Source organism: Otolemur garnettii, unplaced genomic scaffold (assembly GCF_000181295.1).
Source record: "Otolemur garnettii isolate 467f Iridium unplaced genomic scaffold, OtoGar3 scaffold00089, whole genome shotgun sequence".
Classification (NCBI taxonomy): domain Eukaryota; kingdom Metazoa; phylum Chordata; class Mammalia; order Primates; family Galagidae; genus Otolemur; species Otolemur garnettii.
Window position 1 is genome coordinate 3,157,112 of NW_003852484.1, and position 17,274 is coordinate 3,174,385.

Genomic DNA, 17,274 nt, shown 5'->3' on the forward strand with positions numbered 1-17,274 from the left:
TGGGCTGCAATGGGACCATACGACACAGCTGATGATTCACGTCAGTCCAGTGTTCCGGAACATTATCTACGAAGTTGGCATTTGGTAAAACACGACATCCATTTCCTGGGACCTCTGAAAATGAGAGCATACCCTATGCTCTTGTTAAGTTATAGACTAAATATTTTCCCCCAAAATTCATCAACGGAAGCCCTAATTCCCAACGTGATTGCATCTGGGGCCTTTGCAGATAATTACGTTCAGATTAGGTCAGAGGGGCGGAGTCCTCATGATGGGATAAATACTCTTATAAGAAGATGAAGACACATCCCTCTCCGACCACTCACCGACGGGACGCCCATCCTCCTGATCCTGTCGTCGGTTACTCTGCAGGTCTGCGAACGCGAATTGGTAGCTTCGGTGACCGAGTTAGCCCGAGTTAGCCCGAACCTCGCACGCGCGCCTCCTTTGCCACTGGGGCGCCCTTTCGGTGCCTCTGGCTCTCGCGTGCCCTTAGCTCATCCCGTATCATCCTCTCCCCTGGATCCCAGCGGGAAGTGAGTGTGTTTCTCCCGTCCGCCTTCCCACCGCTGCAGCCCCGGCAATTCGGTGGGGCCCGCCCGCGGACGTCACCGTCTAGCCCGCCTCCTCGAGGGTCCCGGGGCCCCGCAACTGGGGCTGTCCCGGGGGAAGTCGGTAGAGGCGGCGGGAGCTCGGCGGAGGGCGGGCCAGGTGACTGTCCCGGCCATGCCGAGGAAGAAGCCCTTCAGCGTGAAGCAGAAAAAGAAGCAGTTGCAGGACAAGAGGGAGCGGAAGAGAGGACTTCAAGATGGGGTACGCTCCAGCTCCAACAGCCGCAGCGGGAGCCGGGAGCGGCGGGAGGAGCAGACCCACACCTCGGACGCCGAGTCTGTGACCCGTCATATCCGCAGGCTCAACCGGCAGCCTTCTCAGGGGCTGGGTCCACGAGGCTACCACCCAAATCGATACCGGCTGCATTTGGAAGGCGACAGTCGGGAGGAGGTGGAGAGGAGAAAGAGAGCGGCGCGGGAACAAGTGTTACAGCCTGTCGGTGCTGAGGGGCTGGAGCTAGACATCCGGGAGGTCTATCAGCCTGGCTCAGTCCTGGACTTTCCCCGACGTCCTCCTTGGAGCTATGAGATGTCCAAGGAGCAAGTCATGAGCCAGGAGGAACGAAGCTTCCAGGAGTATCTTGGGAAGATTCATGGGGCTTACACCTCTGAGAAACTCAGCTACTTTGAGCACAATCTGGAGACATGGAGGCAGCTGTGGCGAGTGTTAGAGATGTCCGACATTGTCCTGCTTATCACTGATATCCGACATCCAGTTGTGAATTTCCCACCAGCGCTTTACGAGTACGTGACTGGAGAACTCGGGCTGGCGCTGGTGCTGGTCCTGAACAAGGTGGATCTGGCCCCGCCAGCTCTCGTGGTTGCCTGGAAAGATTATTTCCATCAACACTATCCCCAGCTCCATATCGTCCTTTTCAGCTCTTTCCCTCGGGACCCCCGTCCCCCACAGGACCCTAGCAGTGTCTTGAAGAAGAGTCGGAGGCGGGGAAGAGGATGGACTGGAGCCCTGGGACCAGAGCAGCTGCTGAGAACCTGTGAGGCCATCACTGTGGGGAAAGTGGACTTGAGCAGCTGGCGGGAGAAGATTGCTGGCAATGTGGCTGGAGCCACCTGGGGTGATGGCTCTGGGGAGGAGGAGGAGGAAGAGGAGGATGGGCCAGCAGTCGTGGTGGAACAGCAGATGGATTCAGCGATGGAGCCAACTGGCCCAACTCGGGAGCGCTACAAGGATGGGGTGGTGACCATCGGCTGTGTGGGTTTTCCCAATGTGGGCAAGTCCTCGCTCATCAACGGGCTGGTGGGGCGGAAGGTTGTGAGTGTCTCCAGAACCCCAGGTCATACTGGGTACTTTCAAACCTACTTTCTCACCCCCACCGTGAAGCTTTGTGATGGCCTTCTTTAAAATTGCTAGTCGAACTTATCTCAAGAAATCTGGCATCCCATGCCCTGCAGATGGCCAGAAAGAACTGTACTACCTTCCACTTCTATGTCCCTAAAGCAGGGGCTCAGAAACCTGGAGTGGGAATTCTTCCACCAGGACTCAGACGCTTGTATAAGAGACTAGCAAATAGAGGGGCTGCTGAGCAAAGAGTGATACTGAATCCCACGAAAAATACAAAGTCTTCATGAGGACCTTCCTCTATTAAATGTTCAAGTTGCACTGAAACCCTCTGGTGGTCTTCTATCTAGAAAGCAAGTTGAAGGGTTGGCCAGTGGGACCATTCATCATGGGTGATTACAATCCAAGAACCTATTGTCCCAGTTTTATTGTTGGTTGTACAATCAGCTCTGAACTGATTAATTCTATTGAGAGAGCTGAATATTCTACTTAATAAAAAAATATTTATAGAGAGAGCTGCCATTGAGCCCAAGATGGACCATCAGTTTTAATTATTATAAGGTATATGCTAATCTCAAAATAATACTAGACTTTATATGGCCTCTCTTTGATTTGGAAGAACCTGAAGAAGTTTGGAGGGTGACAAGGCATCATTTTAAGTATCAGTTGGGATAATTCAGAAGTCTGGACATAGCAGATAATAGAAATAATAAGGGGTGCTGAACAGAAGTGAGTTCCAAATAGAATGACCCCAAGCCGAGCTTCCTACAGCTACACATAAAAAGTTCTCATTTCACTTGTGGTATGTGCATCCTAAATTCTCAATATTATTGATATCTGGTCAACTCATTTTTGTATGTAGTCCATTTGTATTCTAAAAGCCCTTACATTTTATCTTGAGACAGCATCTGTAAACTGAAATGTTTGACCTCTATTTCATGCTCCCATCTTTAATCTGTTTCTGGCTTATTGGATGAGAGTTGCACCTGCCCAGGGACCTTTTGTGCAGATCTGCAGCTATTCAGGCAGTGTCACATCGAAGAAGGTTATTGCTGGATGTTCTTCCCTTCTTAAGATGATTTTCAAAGGGGAGCAGTGCTGCCAATACAGCCTGCTTCTGTTTACAGATCAAGAAGTCTAGCTTCAAGAGTTACTTTCCATGGAAGCAAGGAGCTTGTTGAGCTATTGGGAGCAAAGGCTTATTGCAAGCAAAGGCTTATCATGAGCAATATCTTTATTGCAAAGGCTTTATGGATGGCAATATTTTTATTTTTATAAACCCTGCATTTCTGAGTTTAGGTTAAAAGCTAACTTGTACTTAGTCTGTCCCGGGGAATGTAACTTGAAAATTTTCATATTCTGATTAGATTTTGTGGTAGTGTATGCAATGTTTGAAATATTTTTTAGAAGAGATCTTCATTGTCCATTTATTAACATACTGTAGACCAACATATTGACATGTTGCAAGAAAATTCTTCCTAGTTTAGTAAGCTAAAAATTTTATTTTTTATATTGAAAACTTAATCCCTATTTCAAGTTGTTTAAAATTAGCCTGCAGATAGTTTCCCTTACCTCTGTAGGCTTTTGGAAGGTAAATACACAATATTTACTAACAATAAAATAAATAAAATATCTTTTTTAAAATATATTTTTTTAAATTAAATCATAGCTGTGTACATTAATGCAATCATGGGGTACAGTGTGGTGTTTTCATATATAATTTGAAATATTTTCATCAAACTGGTTAAGTTAGCCTTCACGTCATTTTCTTAGTTATTGTGTTAAGACATTTATATTCTACTTTTAGAAAGATTCACTTGTACCCTTGTGAGATAAACCATAGAGGTGATCCCTTCAATCACCCTCCCTCTACCCATCCATCTCCCTCCCCTCCCCTCTCCCCATGTTCTTAAAAAAATAAAAAAATGTGAAGACTACTCGTATCAATATACAGATTTAAAGCTCTTATAAAAGAGACAAAATAAGTTTAATGTAAGTATTAGCTATTATTATCTGATATAAAAATTATATGTGTATACATGTATCTCTGGGAAAAGAAGACAACATCTTGTTTGTCATTTTTGGAGAGAGGCTAGGATATGGATAACCAGATAATTTGTATTATAACTTCTATCTTCCTTGGAGAACTCAACAGTAAAATTTGACATGTTACATATTCCTTATAGTAGACTCAACTCTTGCTGTTTTTCTTTCCAAAGAGAGTTCGGGGTAAAAGACATTAAGGACAAAAACATAAAGGGATGAAAAACTAATATAATGGGCACCAGAGTTAATGTAAAATGACAGAAGATGGAAATGAAAGAGAAGTTATTTATTTTATATGTGGAACCATTTCTGGTGGAAACTGATGGAGGGAGAATTCACTTATCACCACTCGTGAGGACAGCACCAAGTACAGCAAAAAGTACAAAAACATCCAGAGGAAAGCAATGTTCAGAAACACGTAGCATTACTGTGGTAGGTAAAATGCATCCAACATGGCAGGTTACAAGGAACACAGAGAAAGACCCAATAGCTGACCCCGTCAGAATTCAGGCACCAAGTGTTTCAGAGTATGAAATTCACAAGCGAGGCATGGAAGTTCCTGCCTGTAGTTTCAATTACTTGAGAAGCTGAGGTGGGAGGATTGCTTGAGCACAGGAGTTCAAGGCCAGCATGGGGAACATGAAATCTTATCTCTTAAAAGAGAAAAAGAGAGAGAGAGAGAGAGAATAAAGAAAAGAAACTCAGATTTCCAAACCAGTTGCAAGGACTCTGTAAACAGATTCCTTACTCAAATTGTTGGGTTTTGGGGTCAGGCTCTATAAATTTATTAGGCACAGTTATAGTTTAGTTTGTCTGACCCCTCCAAATTTCATGTCACAATTTGATCCTTAAAGTTAGAGGTGGAACCTGATAAGAGGTTGTTCCGGTCATGGGTGCAGATCCCCCATGAAAGGCTTGGTGCTGTCCTCCTAAGTGGTAATGAGTGAATTCTTCCTCTATAAGTTCCCACCAGAAATGGTTAAGGTTCTAAGAGCATGGCACCTCTTCTTGCTATCTTGCTTCCTCTCTGCTTCCCCAAAGAGTGGAAGCAGCCTGAGCCTTCATCAGATGCCCATTCTTCCAGCCAGCAGAACTGTGAGCCAAAGAAAGTTTGAGGCAAAAGTTTGTTACTCTTTACAAACTACCTTGCCTCGGGTATTCCTTTTAAGAACACAAAGGACTAAGGCAGGCACCAACTGTATACCAGGTTCTGTGTCATTTAAAATAATAGCCTTAATGCCATTTATTACCAAAGGTAGCTCAGTCTCTGCTCCTGACCACTTTTCTTACCATGGGGAATGAAAGGGAGTATGGGTCTCTAATTTTCCTGTAACCAAAGCCCTCCCATCACTCTACAATTTACATTGGAATTTCACTTTCACAGGTGGAAATTAAACGGAAAATGAAAAACTAAAGATCCACTCCAGAGACAGTTAGTAGTCCAACTGAACAACATGGATGATGATTTCAGACTCACCTTTAACCCCAAAGATGACATAAGAATGAGAAATGACACCTCTGTAGCAAAATTACAGAGACCTTTGGGGCTTTTGTCTTCCATAAAAAATATCACTCTAGAAATGACAGACTAGCTAAACCTACTCTTACATAAAGATGAAAATTTATAACAGGATTTACATTGGCATTAAGTCAACCTCCTAAAATCTACTTTTTGACAGCTTGGGTGAAGACATTCCTCCAGTAGTTTTCTTACTCAATTCCTTTAGCTTTCAGCTCCTCTTTGACACGTTTCAGGTAAGTAGGATCAGGGTAGCCAAAGCTGCAAAAGGAAAAAATTCCTTTAGTGTCACCACAAGTAGTTCCAATCGGTACAGAGATATTTGGTATTTGAGCATTTAATATTTAGTGTTACAAACATTCCCAGGAAATCCTCAAGATGGGTGACTTATAGTCTTTCTTACAAGTGCAGATGTGAGTCATTTAGTCAGTGAGTAAATCTAGATGTCTGGCCAGCATCTGCCTCTCAACAGGCCATTTCTTATTTTCTGCTTATTATAAGTAGTGACTCTCATAGACATATTATACTGTATTTTATGGGGACAGTATAATCATATGCTGGTAGGATTTTCAAATTTGAGGATTTGATAAGTCTCAGGATGTGTTTTTGTCTTTAATATCAAGGGCTAAGGTATTCTATTTGAGTTTCATAATGAAAATTGGGTTTCCTGTAACACAGCTTCCACGACTGGTCTCCTTACAACTAAGACTTTTCCTAAAATGCTATTGGCCAAGTGAGTTCATGTTCTCTGTGGATTGATGGGGGGAGAGGCGAGAAAAAAAAAAGGTGACCTAAAAGAAACCAATGTAAATAACATTCCCAGGATCTACCTTTCAAATACACATGAAGCCTCAAATGAAATTACCTTCTATACTATTCATCTTGCATTGCCATTTCATGCAAAATTTGGTAACCACATAAACTTTGTAGTTGGCAAAGTAGAAATTTATGGGGACCAGTCTTTCTGTCTTTGATGTTACCATCCCTGATTAGCATCTCTCAAAATATTTTACTATACCCAGTACCACTATTATAAAGTCTCTTTATATCTGCATCTTGAAATTGCCACATTTTATAACCCTTACAATTCTCTTAGCAGCCCATTTCAAAAGACTCTCACTTTTCTGGTCCTCCAGATTGGGACGTTTTGTGGTGAATATCATTCCATGTGATGACATCTGAGACTCCCAGTGTGCGAGAGTACCCTATTGTGAAAATCAGTTTTTGGTCAAAGGCTCTTCGAAGCAGTCTCAGAACCTCTTTTCCTTCCTCATTATCAGGCAAATATGCAGTTCGCATTATCCCATAATACATCTTTCCTGGGTTTGGGTGCTCTTCCTGTATGAAAGCAAGAAAATGTCATGTGAAAATAGTTCCCTATTTAAATTGTACTATATGTACAAGTATGTTCATTTGTAGATAGAGAAAAGTATTGAAGTTTTGCCCATATTCCCAGTAATTCATATTTCTCCTTTTTCCTCCTGGATGCTAGGAATAGTATCCACCTTTCTTACTCCCCCTTCCAGAATCCTAAGGCAGAATCTCTACCCACCGTTTTTCTGCCTTAAGAAATAGACACAACAGATACTTAAGTAATAAGCAAACACAGTGACCTTACCATTATTCCAATCCTTGCATTTGACCATGGAAATAATTCCCTGGGTCCCTGGGAAATCCACTGGCTAAGAGTCAACAGGACAGACTCTTTTGCTCTGGTAATCACTAGGGTAGTGGAAAGAAACCCAGGGGCCTCCAAAACACTTACTGTTTGTATGCCTGCTTTCATAATATAAGTAATCACAATGGTGCCACAGGATTCATAGCCTGGAAGTGACTGTCTTGACCTAGTGATGTGCATGCTTCCATCTGGCTGATTTCCTTTCTGGATACCATATGAAGTCTGACATGTAGGGCAAATTGGCTTATATGACATGAATTTGTTGATACAAGCGGCATAGAATTCATGCTTTGGTAGTATTCGTTTATTCTTAATGGTGTCCATACAGATGACACAGGCATCCTTTTCCTTCTTGTGTACTTCTGAAGCCTCAGAACTCACAGACCCTTTGAATGAGAGGGAATCTGCTTTTGAATCATTACCATCAATGTCCATGGGTGTTTCGTGATCCTCCTTCAATTTCTCTCCAGTCAATGGAGACATTCTTCCTCCTTTTAAGATATACCGCTTTGGGCAGCACCTGTGGCTGAAACGAGTAGGGCACCGACTCCGGATCCTGGAGGTGGTGGGTTCAAACCCAGCCCCAGCTAAAAACTGCAAAAAAAAAAAAAAAAAAAAAGACATACCACTTTATCTTTGCTAGGTGTTTTGCTAGGGTACATTACTTGTATTATACCTACCTCCCACTGACAACTACCAGAAGAGATAGAGAGAAAAGAAGTCTATTTGTCAGCAACAAACATGATGAACTAAGGGAAATACAGTTTGAGACAGTAATGTGAGAAGAAAATGGTGAGAGAAAATACCTCTTCAAAGTATTTAAAGAAAGGAAGTGCTAACCCAGAATTCTATGCTCAATAAAATTTTCTTCAAAAAATGAAAAAGAAATAATAAAGACATTTTTGTATGAAAACTATGAGAATTTTTCATTACCAGATATATTGTAAAAACAACAACAACAACAACTAAATCCAGATGGAAAAGCATCCCAGATGGAAGCATGGATATAATGGAAAGGTTGAATAACAGTGGGAGAAAATGGCAAATATGTTGGTAAATATAAATAAATACTGTAAAAACAAGTTGAAATGTTTTGTAGGGTTTAAAATGTACACAGAACTAAAATACATGTTAAAAGTAGCACAACAGGAAGGAGATGGATAATTGGGGCTTACATTGTTCAAAGTCATTGTATTGTCTGAGAAATAGTAAATTAATTTACATTAGAGTTTAGTAAATCAAGGATGGCATGCTGTAATCTATAGGATTAGCAATGAAAGAATTGTAATAGAATGCGTACAACATTCTCTTGAGAGGTGAAATTGGAATAATAAGAATATGTAATGCAAAGAAGGAAGAAAAGGAGAAAGAACAAAGAATAGATATGATAAATAGAAAATTAAAATGAAAGCTATATATTTAAACCCAAATACACCAGTATACACAGCAAATAGATTAAGTACTCCAGTTTAAAAATGCAGTAGAACCTCTGTAAATTGAATACCTAAGGGACTGTAGCAAACTGGTCAGTCTATGCAGGTGGTCAACATAAGGAACTAGGCCAACTGTACTGATACATACGTGGTACATGTCCAGTCTATGAAAATTAGGTCAACTTAAAGGGGTGGTTAATGTAGGGAGGTGGTCAGTCATGGAGGTTCTACTGTAAATATTTGTCAGGGAGGATGAAGAGAACAAAACACAGGTATATGCTGCTGCCAATAAACACATCTTAAATCACAGTTATTAAAAGGGTAAAAGAAACAGAATGGAAGAAGATACACTGTAACATGCTAATAACCAAAAGAAAGCTGGCATAGCTATTTTAATGTAACCAATAATTTTGTTATCATATCTTTGACACAATTTTATGTAGACTGTAGGATAAAATAAGTTAATATGTGCTGTTATTAGAAACTGAAATTTCTATTTAACAGGAAATGATACACAAATATAAGATATTAAGAAAAAAATCTACAATATTAAGCTTTAATTGAAAATATGATGTAGAGGATGCCAAGAGCCAGATGACCTCTGAGCAAGATGATTTACAGCTGGGGGGGTGGGCCCTCGGGCCATTCATCCACAAGTGCTCCTTGTGGTGAAAGAGCCCGAGCCTTCAGCACATAGTCATTGTTAATTACTCCCCTCACCTGTGTTGTATGGTCTCAATAAAAGGCTAGTGTGGAGGTTGCTTGGGGTTACCCTGAAAAGAATGGCTAGCCCACCTCCTATAAGCTTGTACTTTTAATCTGCGTCACGCCTGGTTCCTTCCTGTGGTCATCGAGACCAGGGCCATAGGGGACTGAGGGGTTGCAACATTTTGGCATAGTTGGCAGGATACGGCAGGACACAGCAGGACACAACAGGACACCAGGGGCGTGGACCAAAGGGGAAAGTGACACTCCAAAGTAAGCGAAGCCTTTGGTAGACAGACAGTGGGGGGAGGTCCAAAGGGAAACTCTGCTCAGGGCAAGTGGGACCTTTGGCCAAACTAGAAGCTAGGGAACCTTGCACGAAATAAGTGATGTGTTTTTATCAGCTGGGTCAGAATCAGGACCCACTGGTAAATGAAAGAATTTAAAACAGTGTATTTAATATTTTCTTTTCAAATTATTCTCGGAAAAACAGTATAATTCAATTCTATGTCATAGGAGCACTCTGCCAGCTTGGTTAGACCTGTGGTGCCTCAGCATAAAACTGAGGAAATTAAACCAGACCAATGGATGAGGATGGAGAATAATTAGATTAAGAGTTAAACCACCTTTGTGCTAGGGAGCTCCATTTGAAAAAAGAGTCTGGAATCAAATTACTAAAAATTCCTCTGGAAAAGTAGTTTAAAGCAGGAAAAACTCCAGTACTGAGGAACTGTGAAGGTTGGGACCACTGAAGGACTGCAAGTAACAGAGCCTTTGAGAGGAACTGTGAAGTGCGGAACCATTAGGCCAGTAACAGTCTTTTGAGATCTGTGAAGGATGGGTTTAGGGCTGCGAGTACCAAAACCTTTGGAATAGCGACAGAAAAATCCTTGCTTGCAAAGATTGCAAGGAAAGTGTTATTTTTATTTGTCCATTAAGTAAATATGAAAGGAAAGTTTGTACAGTTAAAGAAATGGTAAATTCTCTCAGCTGAGATTTTCTGTTTTCTCAACTTAAAAAGACCTTTGAGGGAATTGGCATTACAATCATGTTTTTTCCCTAGCAGCAGCTAATAGTTTAAATCTGTTTTGGGCTTCATCATTTAAAGAACCCATACTTGGAATTCTGAACTTTGACAATTGCCATATTTGTCTAGCAAAAAAAAGGGATAGATAACAGGAAGAACTGCCCTTACCACATTAAAAATTATTTTATTTGTATATAAAAAGGAGAGGAAAGGTAGCAGCCCATATAGCTTAATAGTCCTAAGTATATGCTCACTAGAGCTCTTTTCAGTTTCAATTTTCTGAATCTTAGCAATGGCAAAAAGACAGCTGCAGAATGCCATTGGACATCTCTCATTCATTCACCATCCTCTCCAATACAACAACCTATTTTTTATAAAAAACCTGACACGTCAGAGTGGAAGCCTGGTTATGTACTGCAACGGGGTCGAGCTTTTGCCCATATTATTACAGAACATCAAGAGAAGCAGTGGTTACCAGCTGGATTAAGCCTCGACATGAGCAGGAAACCTTGCCAGCACTCTAACAAATTTGTTTTCACTAACTTTCCTTTTATTCACAGGACCATAGCCTAGGTAATTTCATAATAGAGAAACCCTAGGTCAATCTCCTCTGTGGGAACTCTAGCTGCCTCTCCCATATCACCATCCATTACAGCAGGAAGCAGTTAAAAGCAGTCAGCGCCCTTATTCCCTAAGAGGCACTTGGAGCTTGTATACATAGTGGGAAGATTGATACAGGATTTCATTATTTTGGGCTGTATATAAAGCCCCAGGTCAGCTTACTATGCATCTTCTAAACCTTTGAAGGTTATGACAACAAAGACCTCAAACAGCAGGCTTTGAGGTAACAGTAATACTGGTATCAGCCAAGGTAAGAGAATTTCACTTGTTGGATTTATATCTGTTTCAGCTGGACCCCTGATCTTTACTTAAAGTTATACTGCTCTTTGGAAAGTGTCTGAGTTTGGCACAGCCCTTTCCCCACCTAACATAACTTTGGGTGGTGCTTAATACTTCCAATGGAAGCGTCATGGGCCCTATAGGTCAACGTGTAGCACATAGTTGGGTGGTGATTAGCACAAAGGGGACAGGTTTTCCCCTATGCCTAGTTTGGTTAAATTAGTTCCCTTTATAACCAGATTAGCTCTGTTGGTGTATTTCTGTTATACTTATATGCACTTTTGTTTCTTTTACTTAGCAGAAAAGAAAGCTCCTTGGTGAGGAGAATGGCTGAAATAACCAGTAGCAGATTTTCTCCCTTGCCTATCCAGAAATGTCTTTAATACACTAGAAGGGGGAAATGTAGAGGACACCAAGGGCCAGATGACCTCTGAGCAAGATGACTTACAGCTGGGGGGTGAACCCTCGGGCCATTTGTCCACCGGTGCTCCTTGTGGAGAAAGAGCCCGAGCCTTCAGCACGTAGTCATTGTTAATTACTCCCCTCCCCTGTGTTGTACGGTCTCAATAAAAGGCTAGTGCGGATGTTGCTCGGGGCGACCCTACAAAGAAGGGCTAGCCCACCTTCTACAAGCTTATACTTTTAATCCATGTCATGCCTGGTTCCTTCCTGTGGTGATCGAGACCAGGGCCATAGGGGCCTGAAGGGTTGTGACAATATGAATATGAGTTCATGATTTTCATAGCATAAAAGATGTTGCAAGTGACAATACCTCAGTGGCAGTGAGCACATTCAGCATATAACTCTAGGTTTCTTACTACAATCCCCACTAAAATAATTCAAGGATTCTTCTAGAAATGTCTAATTCCAGACATGGGACAAGGAAAGTGAGGAAATGCTCAAAGATTAATAGAGTCACTACAAGGGCCTGATTATCCTATAAGAATACTTGTCAGTAGTTAATTATTTGTCTCATTTGTGCTTAGAAGCAATGAAAGCTTCTTCCCTTCCCTCTGTGAGAAGTTGTGATGTTGGAACACATCACATCTTGGGGAAGAGGCTCCAGTCACCAGGGCTGTGTAGTATTCTCCATGTTGGGAGCACTGCTATAGTGTTAAGAATACGGGAATTCTCAAAAAAGGACTTTAAATTTTAACAAATGTCATTTAGTAACCCCTATGTAAATGAAGATGTTCCTTGTTTGGGCCATCAGTGGCTAATAAGTTCTTGTGGTTTATAGAAAGTAATTAGAGGAGAAAAGAAAAATAAATCTTTTGTTCTGTTTTAAAAAGATTAATAGAATTATCAAAATTCATGGGAGTCAACTTCCTCCAGCCAAAGATAGCATAAATTATGCATCCCAATGCACAGTTGGGATGTTATTCCAACTGCCTATAATGGAATGATCACTGTAATTAAGTATAACACACTGAATATTTTTTAAAGTAGGCAGGAAGGATGGCAGCTGAGTAGCAGCTTCTGTGTAACCAGGCTCAGTGAGAGTGGGGAGAGACGAATCCAGGCATCTCTGGCTGGTAGGTTTTGCCCAGACGCTGTCCTCGAGTGACCCAGGAAGTCAGCAAGAGACTTCTGGACCCCACAAGGAAGACTAAAGCAGTGGAAAACCGGCAAGTAGTGGGTGCCTATTTGTTCGGCCTAAGGCTGCCTATAGCTTTACCAATAGCAATAGTGAGACTACAAGCGGGAAGAACCTTGCCTTGGGGCTGTTTTGGTTTTTCTGGACTTGGGCACTCCATTGAACTGCCTTGGGAGACCTAGGGCCATTGTGCGGATGACTCTGGGCACTGTCTGGTGCCCTGGACTGAGCCTCTGAGCCGTTAAGGAGCTAACGCTGTTCAGCTGTGAGTTGCCCTCACAGCAATTGTGCGGGAGCTGCCTCTGTGTGTTGCCATGTGGGGATAGGTGGGAGACCTTGGGCAGGTAATCTAGTGACTGAGCTGCCCCAAAGCCGGGGGCTGAGATGGTGGGGAAGTGTGGAGATCCAAGTGTGTGGCAGATTAACAGCCTTGGCCTCAGGAGCATTGAGGGAAACTGGATTTGGTGCACTGAATAAGAAGGCAGCCACACGAGGACAGATCCCAGGGATAAGTGCTTTCCTTGGAAAGCTTCTCCTTGGCCAACATTCATGGTCTGGAGTGTCTTTTAAGTGGGCTGAGGAGACATTTGGGCTTCTAAGCCTGCCGGGTCTGCGAAATCAGCTGAGGCTGCTAGTCTCCATCTCGTACAGCTGTATCAGCATTGGGATTAACTTCTCATCCCTCAGAAGTTCACCTGTTGCCCAGACAATATTTACCAAGATATATATACTGTTTGGTTTTTTGGTTTGGGGATTTTTGGTTTTTTGATTTTTTTTTTTAATTTCAACATTTTTTTGGACATTTTTCTTTTTTCTTTTTTTCTTTTTCATTATTTTAGTTTGAATACAGTCTTCCATTTTTGAGTTCTTTAATAATTAGAATTACATTTTTGCCAGTGTTTCTGCCTCTATTATTATTTGTTTATTTACCCCCAATTTTATCCTACTAGGGTTTTTGCTTGTTATGGTTTGATCTATAGTATTTTTGTCTTTCCTCCTCCTAGCTGGTGGAGGCAGGGTACTATGTCTGAGACAGCTGGCAAAGAGCTGTTGACTTCAAGGGAAAAACCCAACCCGGAACCCCCAGAAGTTGGGGGTCTTTAAGGGTGAGTCATAGTACCCTATATACACTTATATTACTCCTGTTTCTTTCTTTTGATGCCTTTCTTCTTTTTGTCAATACTTCCTTTTATTTACACTCTCTTTTCTCTCTCTATCTCTCTCTCTTTTTTAAAAAAATATCTTTTCCCTTCTTGCTCCTCAATCTTTCCATCCTTCTGGTCTTGCACCAAAAGGACTCATTAAAACTTTCGGCCAGTGGCAAAGTAACTTAAAGCAAGAAGAAATGAAGGGAAAATTAGGGTAAGGAAACAGATATAAGAAAGCACTCATGCAGAAGAATCAGCATGAAATGCTAGTCCAGAGTAACCCCTAGGGATTGTGAGGTAGCTACAGCAGAGGATTCCTCCTATAAAGAAATGTTAGAAATGACAGAAGGGGAATTTAGAATACATATGATGAAAATAATGAAGGAAATTGTTGAGAAAGTGGGAAACAATCAAAAAACAATGAAAGAAATTGCTGAGAAAGTGGATAATAATCAAAAGGAAATTCAAAAACAGAATCAAATAAGAGATGAACAATATGAAGAATACAGAAAGGATATAGCAGAGCTGAAGGAACTGAAGCAGTCAATTAGGGAACTCAAAGATGTAATAGAAAGTATTAACAACAGATTAGACCATGCTGAAGTAAGAATCTCAGAGGTAGAGGATAAAGCTCTTGAGATAACTCAGATTGTTAAAGTGGCTGAAAAGGGGCGGTGCCTGTAGCTCAAAGAAGTAGGGCCTGGCCCCATATGCCAGAGGTGGCAGGGTGGCAGGTTCAAACCCAGCCCCGGCCAAAAATTGCAAAAGAAAAAAAAAACCAAAAAACTTCATGGTTCTAAAGTGGCTGAAAAGAAGATAGAGAAAGTGGAGCAGTCATTGATAGAATTGTGGGACTCTATGAAGCGTTCAAACATATGAGTTATAGGTATCCTAGAAGGGGAAGAAGAATGCCCCAGAGGAATGGAAGCCATTCTAGAGAATATTATAAATGAAAATTTCTCAAATATCACTCAAGATTCTGTCATACTCCTTTCAGAGGGATATCAGTCCCCGGGTCACCTCAACTCAAATAAACCTTCTCCAAAGCATATTGTGATGCACTTATCTAAAGTCAAGATAAAAGAAAAGATTTTGCAGGCTGCCAGGAGTAAGCACCAATTGACCTATAGGGGCAAACCTATCAGGGTGACCACGGACTTATCTAATGAAAATTTTCAAGCTAGAGGACAATGGTCATCTATCTTTGACATACTTAAACACAACAATTTCCAGCCCAGAATTCTATATCCCACTAAGCTAAGCTTTAAAATTGATGGAGAAATAGAATCTTTTGTTGATATGCAAACACTGAGGAAATTTGCCACAATAAGACCAGTTTCAAGGAAATATTTCAACCTGTCCTACACACTGACCATCACAATGGACTTTCAGCAAAGTAAACACCCAGAAATTAAAGGACAGAACCTAGTTTCCACAATGATGCAAAAGACAAAACTAAGCAATGGACTTTCACAAAATAAGATGAATAGAACCACACCTGTCAATTATTTCAATAAATGTCAATGACTTGAATTCCCCTTTAAAGAAGCATAGATTGGCTGATTGGATGAAAAAACACAAGCCATCTATTTGCTGTCTGCAGGAAACACACCTCACATCGAAAGACAAATTAAAACTCAGAGTTAAGGGTTGGAAATCAATTTTTCAGGCAAATGGAAGTCAGAAGAAAAGAGGGGTTGCAATCTAATTTTCAGATACATGTGGATTTAAAGCAACTAAAGTTACCAAAGACAATGATGGTCACTTCATATTGGTCAAGGGAAAAATACAACAAGAAGACATTTCAATCCTAAATACTTATGCACCCAATTTAAATACTCCTAGATTCTTGAAACAGACCTTGCTTAGTTATGATATCCTATAACACCATAAGAACAGGGGACTTTAACACCCCTCTCTCAGAGCTGGACAGATCCTCCAAACAGAAACTAAACAAAGATATCAGAGATTTAAATGAGACCCTAGAACAACTGTGCTTGATAGACATACATAGAACACTCCATCCAAAAGATAAAGAATATACATTCTTCTCATTGTTCCCTGAAACATTCTCCAAAATTGATCATATTCTAGGACACAAAGCAAACCTCAACAGAATCAAAAGAATTGAAATTCTACCTTGCATCTTCACAGACCACAAGGCACTAAAAGTGGAACTCAACTCCAGCCATAACACTCAATCTCACACAAAGGCATGGAAGTTAAACAACCTTATGCTAAATGATAGTTGGGTGCAGGAAGAAATTAAAAAGGAAATCATTAACTTCCTTAAGTATAACACCAATGATGACACAAGCTACCAAAACCTATGGGATACAGCAAAAGCAGTCCTGAGAGGAAAATTTATCACTTTAGGAAGCCTACATTCGAAAAACAGAAAGAGAATGCATCAACAAACTCATAAGCCATCTGATGGAATTGGAAAAAGAAGAACAATGTAAGCCTAAACCCAGCAGAAGAAAAGAAACATCCAAAATTAAATCAGAGATCAATGAAATTGAAAACAAAAGAATCATTAAGAAAATTACTGAAACAAGGAGTTGGTTTTTTGAAAAAATAAAATAGATAAGCCCTTGGCCAGACTAACTAGAAGTAAAAAGTAAAATCTCTAGTAACCTCAATCAGAAATGATAAAGGGGAAATAAGAATTGATGTTACAGAGATACAAGAGATAATCTCTGAATACTACCAGAACCTTTATGCCCAGAAATTTGATAATGTAAAGGAAATGAATCAATATTTGGAATCACACCCTCTCCCTAGACTTAGCCCATATGAAATAGATCTCCTGAACAGACCAATTGCAAGCACTGAGATCAAAGAAACAATAAAAAATCTCTCAACAAAAAAATGCCCTGGTCCTGATGGCTTCACACCAGAATTCTATCAAACCTTCAAGGAAGAGCTTACTCCTATACTGCAGAAATTATTCCAAAAGATTGAGAGGGAAGGAATCTTCCCTAACATGTTCTATGAAGCAAACATCACCCTGATACTAAAACCAGGAAAAGACTCAACTAAAAAGGAGAATTTCAGACCAATTTCACTAATGAATAGAGATGCAAAAATTCTCAATAAAATCTTAGCTAATAGGTTACAGCTTATCATCAAAAAAGCATACATCAGGATCAAGTAGGTTTCATCCCAGGAATGCAAGGCTGATTTAATATACACAAGTCTATAAACATTATTCATCATATCAACAGAAGTAAAACCAAAGACTACATGATCCTCTCAATAGATGCAGAAAAAGCATTCAATAAAATCCAGCATCCTTTTTTAATTAGAA

At 40.8% G+C, this 17,274-nt stretch overlaps 1 protein-coding gene and 1 pseudogene across 2 annotated transcripts in view; one reads left to right on the plus strand and one right to left on the minus strand.

The window, feature by feature from the left end:
* Positions 1-681: 681 nt before the first annotated feature.
* Positions 682-1,974, plus strand: LOC100957031 (annotated as a pseudogene).
* Positions 1,975-5,561: 3,587 nt separating this feature from the next.
* LOC100944856 (poly [ADP-ribose] polymerase 14-like) overlaps positions 5,562-17,274 on the minus strand; it is a 32,514-nt gene continuing 20,801 nt past the window's right edge. The window contains exons 10-12 of one of the 2 annotated variants that reach the window (XM_023516305.1): positions 7,242-7,748; positions 6,597-6,814; positions 5,562-5,737 (exon numbers count right to left, since the gene is read on the minus strand). In XM_023516305.1, coding sequence (XP_023372073.1) covers positions 5,668-5,737; positions 6,597-6,814; positions 7,242-7,748 — 795 coding nt within the window. In that variant the 3' untranslated portion in view covers positions 5,562-5,667. Of the gene's footprint in view, positions 5,738-6,596; positions 6,815-7,241; positions 7,749-17,274 lie in introns of those variants that run through there. The other variant, XM_023516306.1, reaches the window with a different exon arrangement.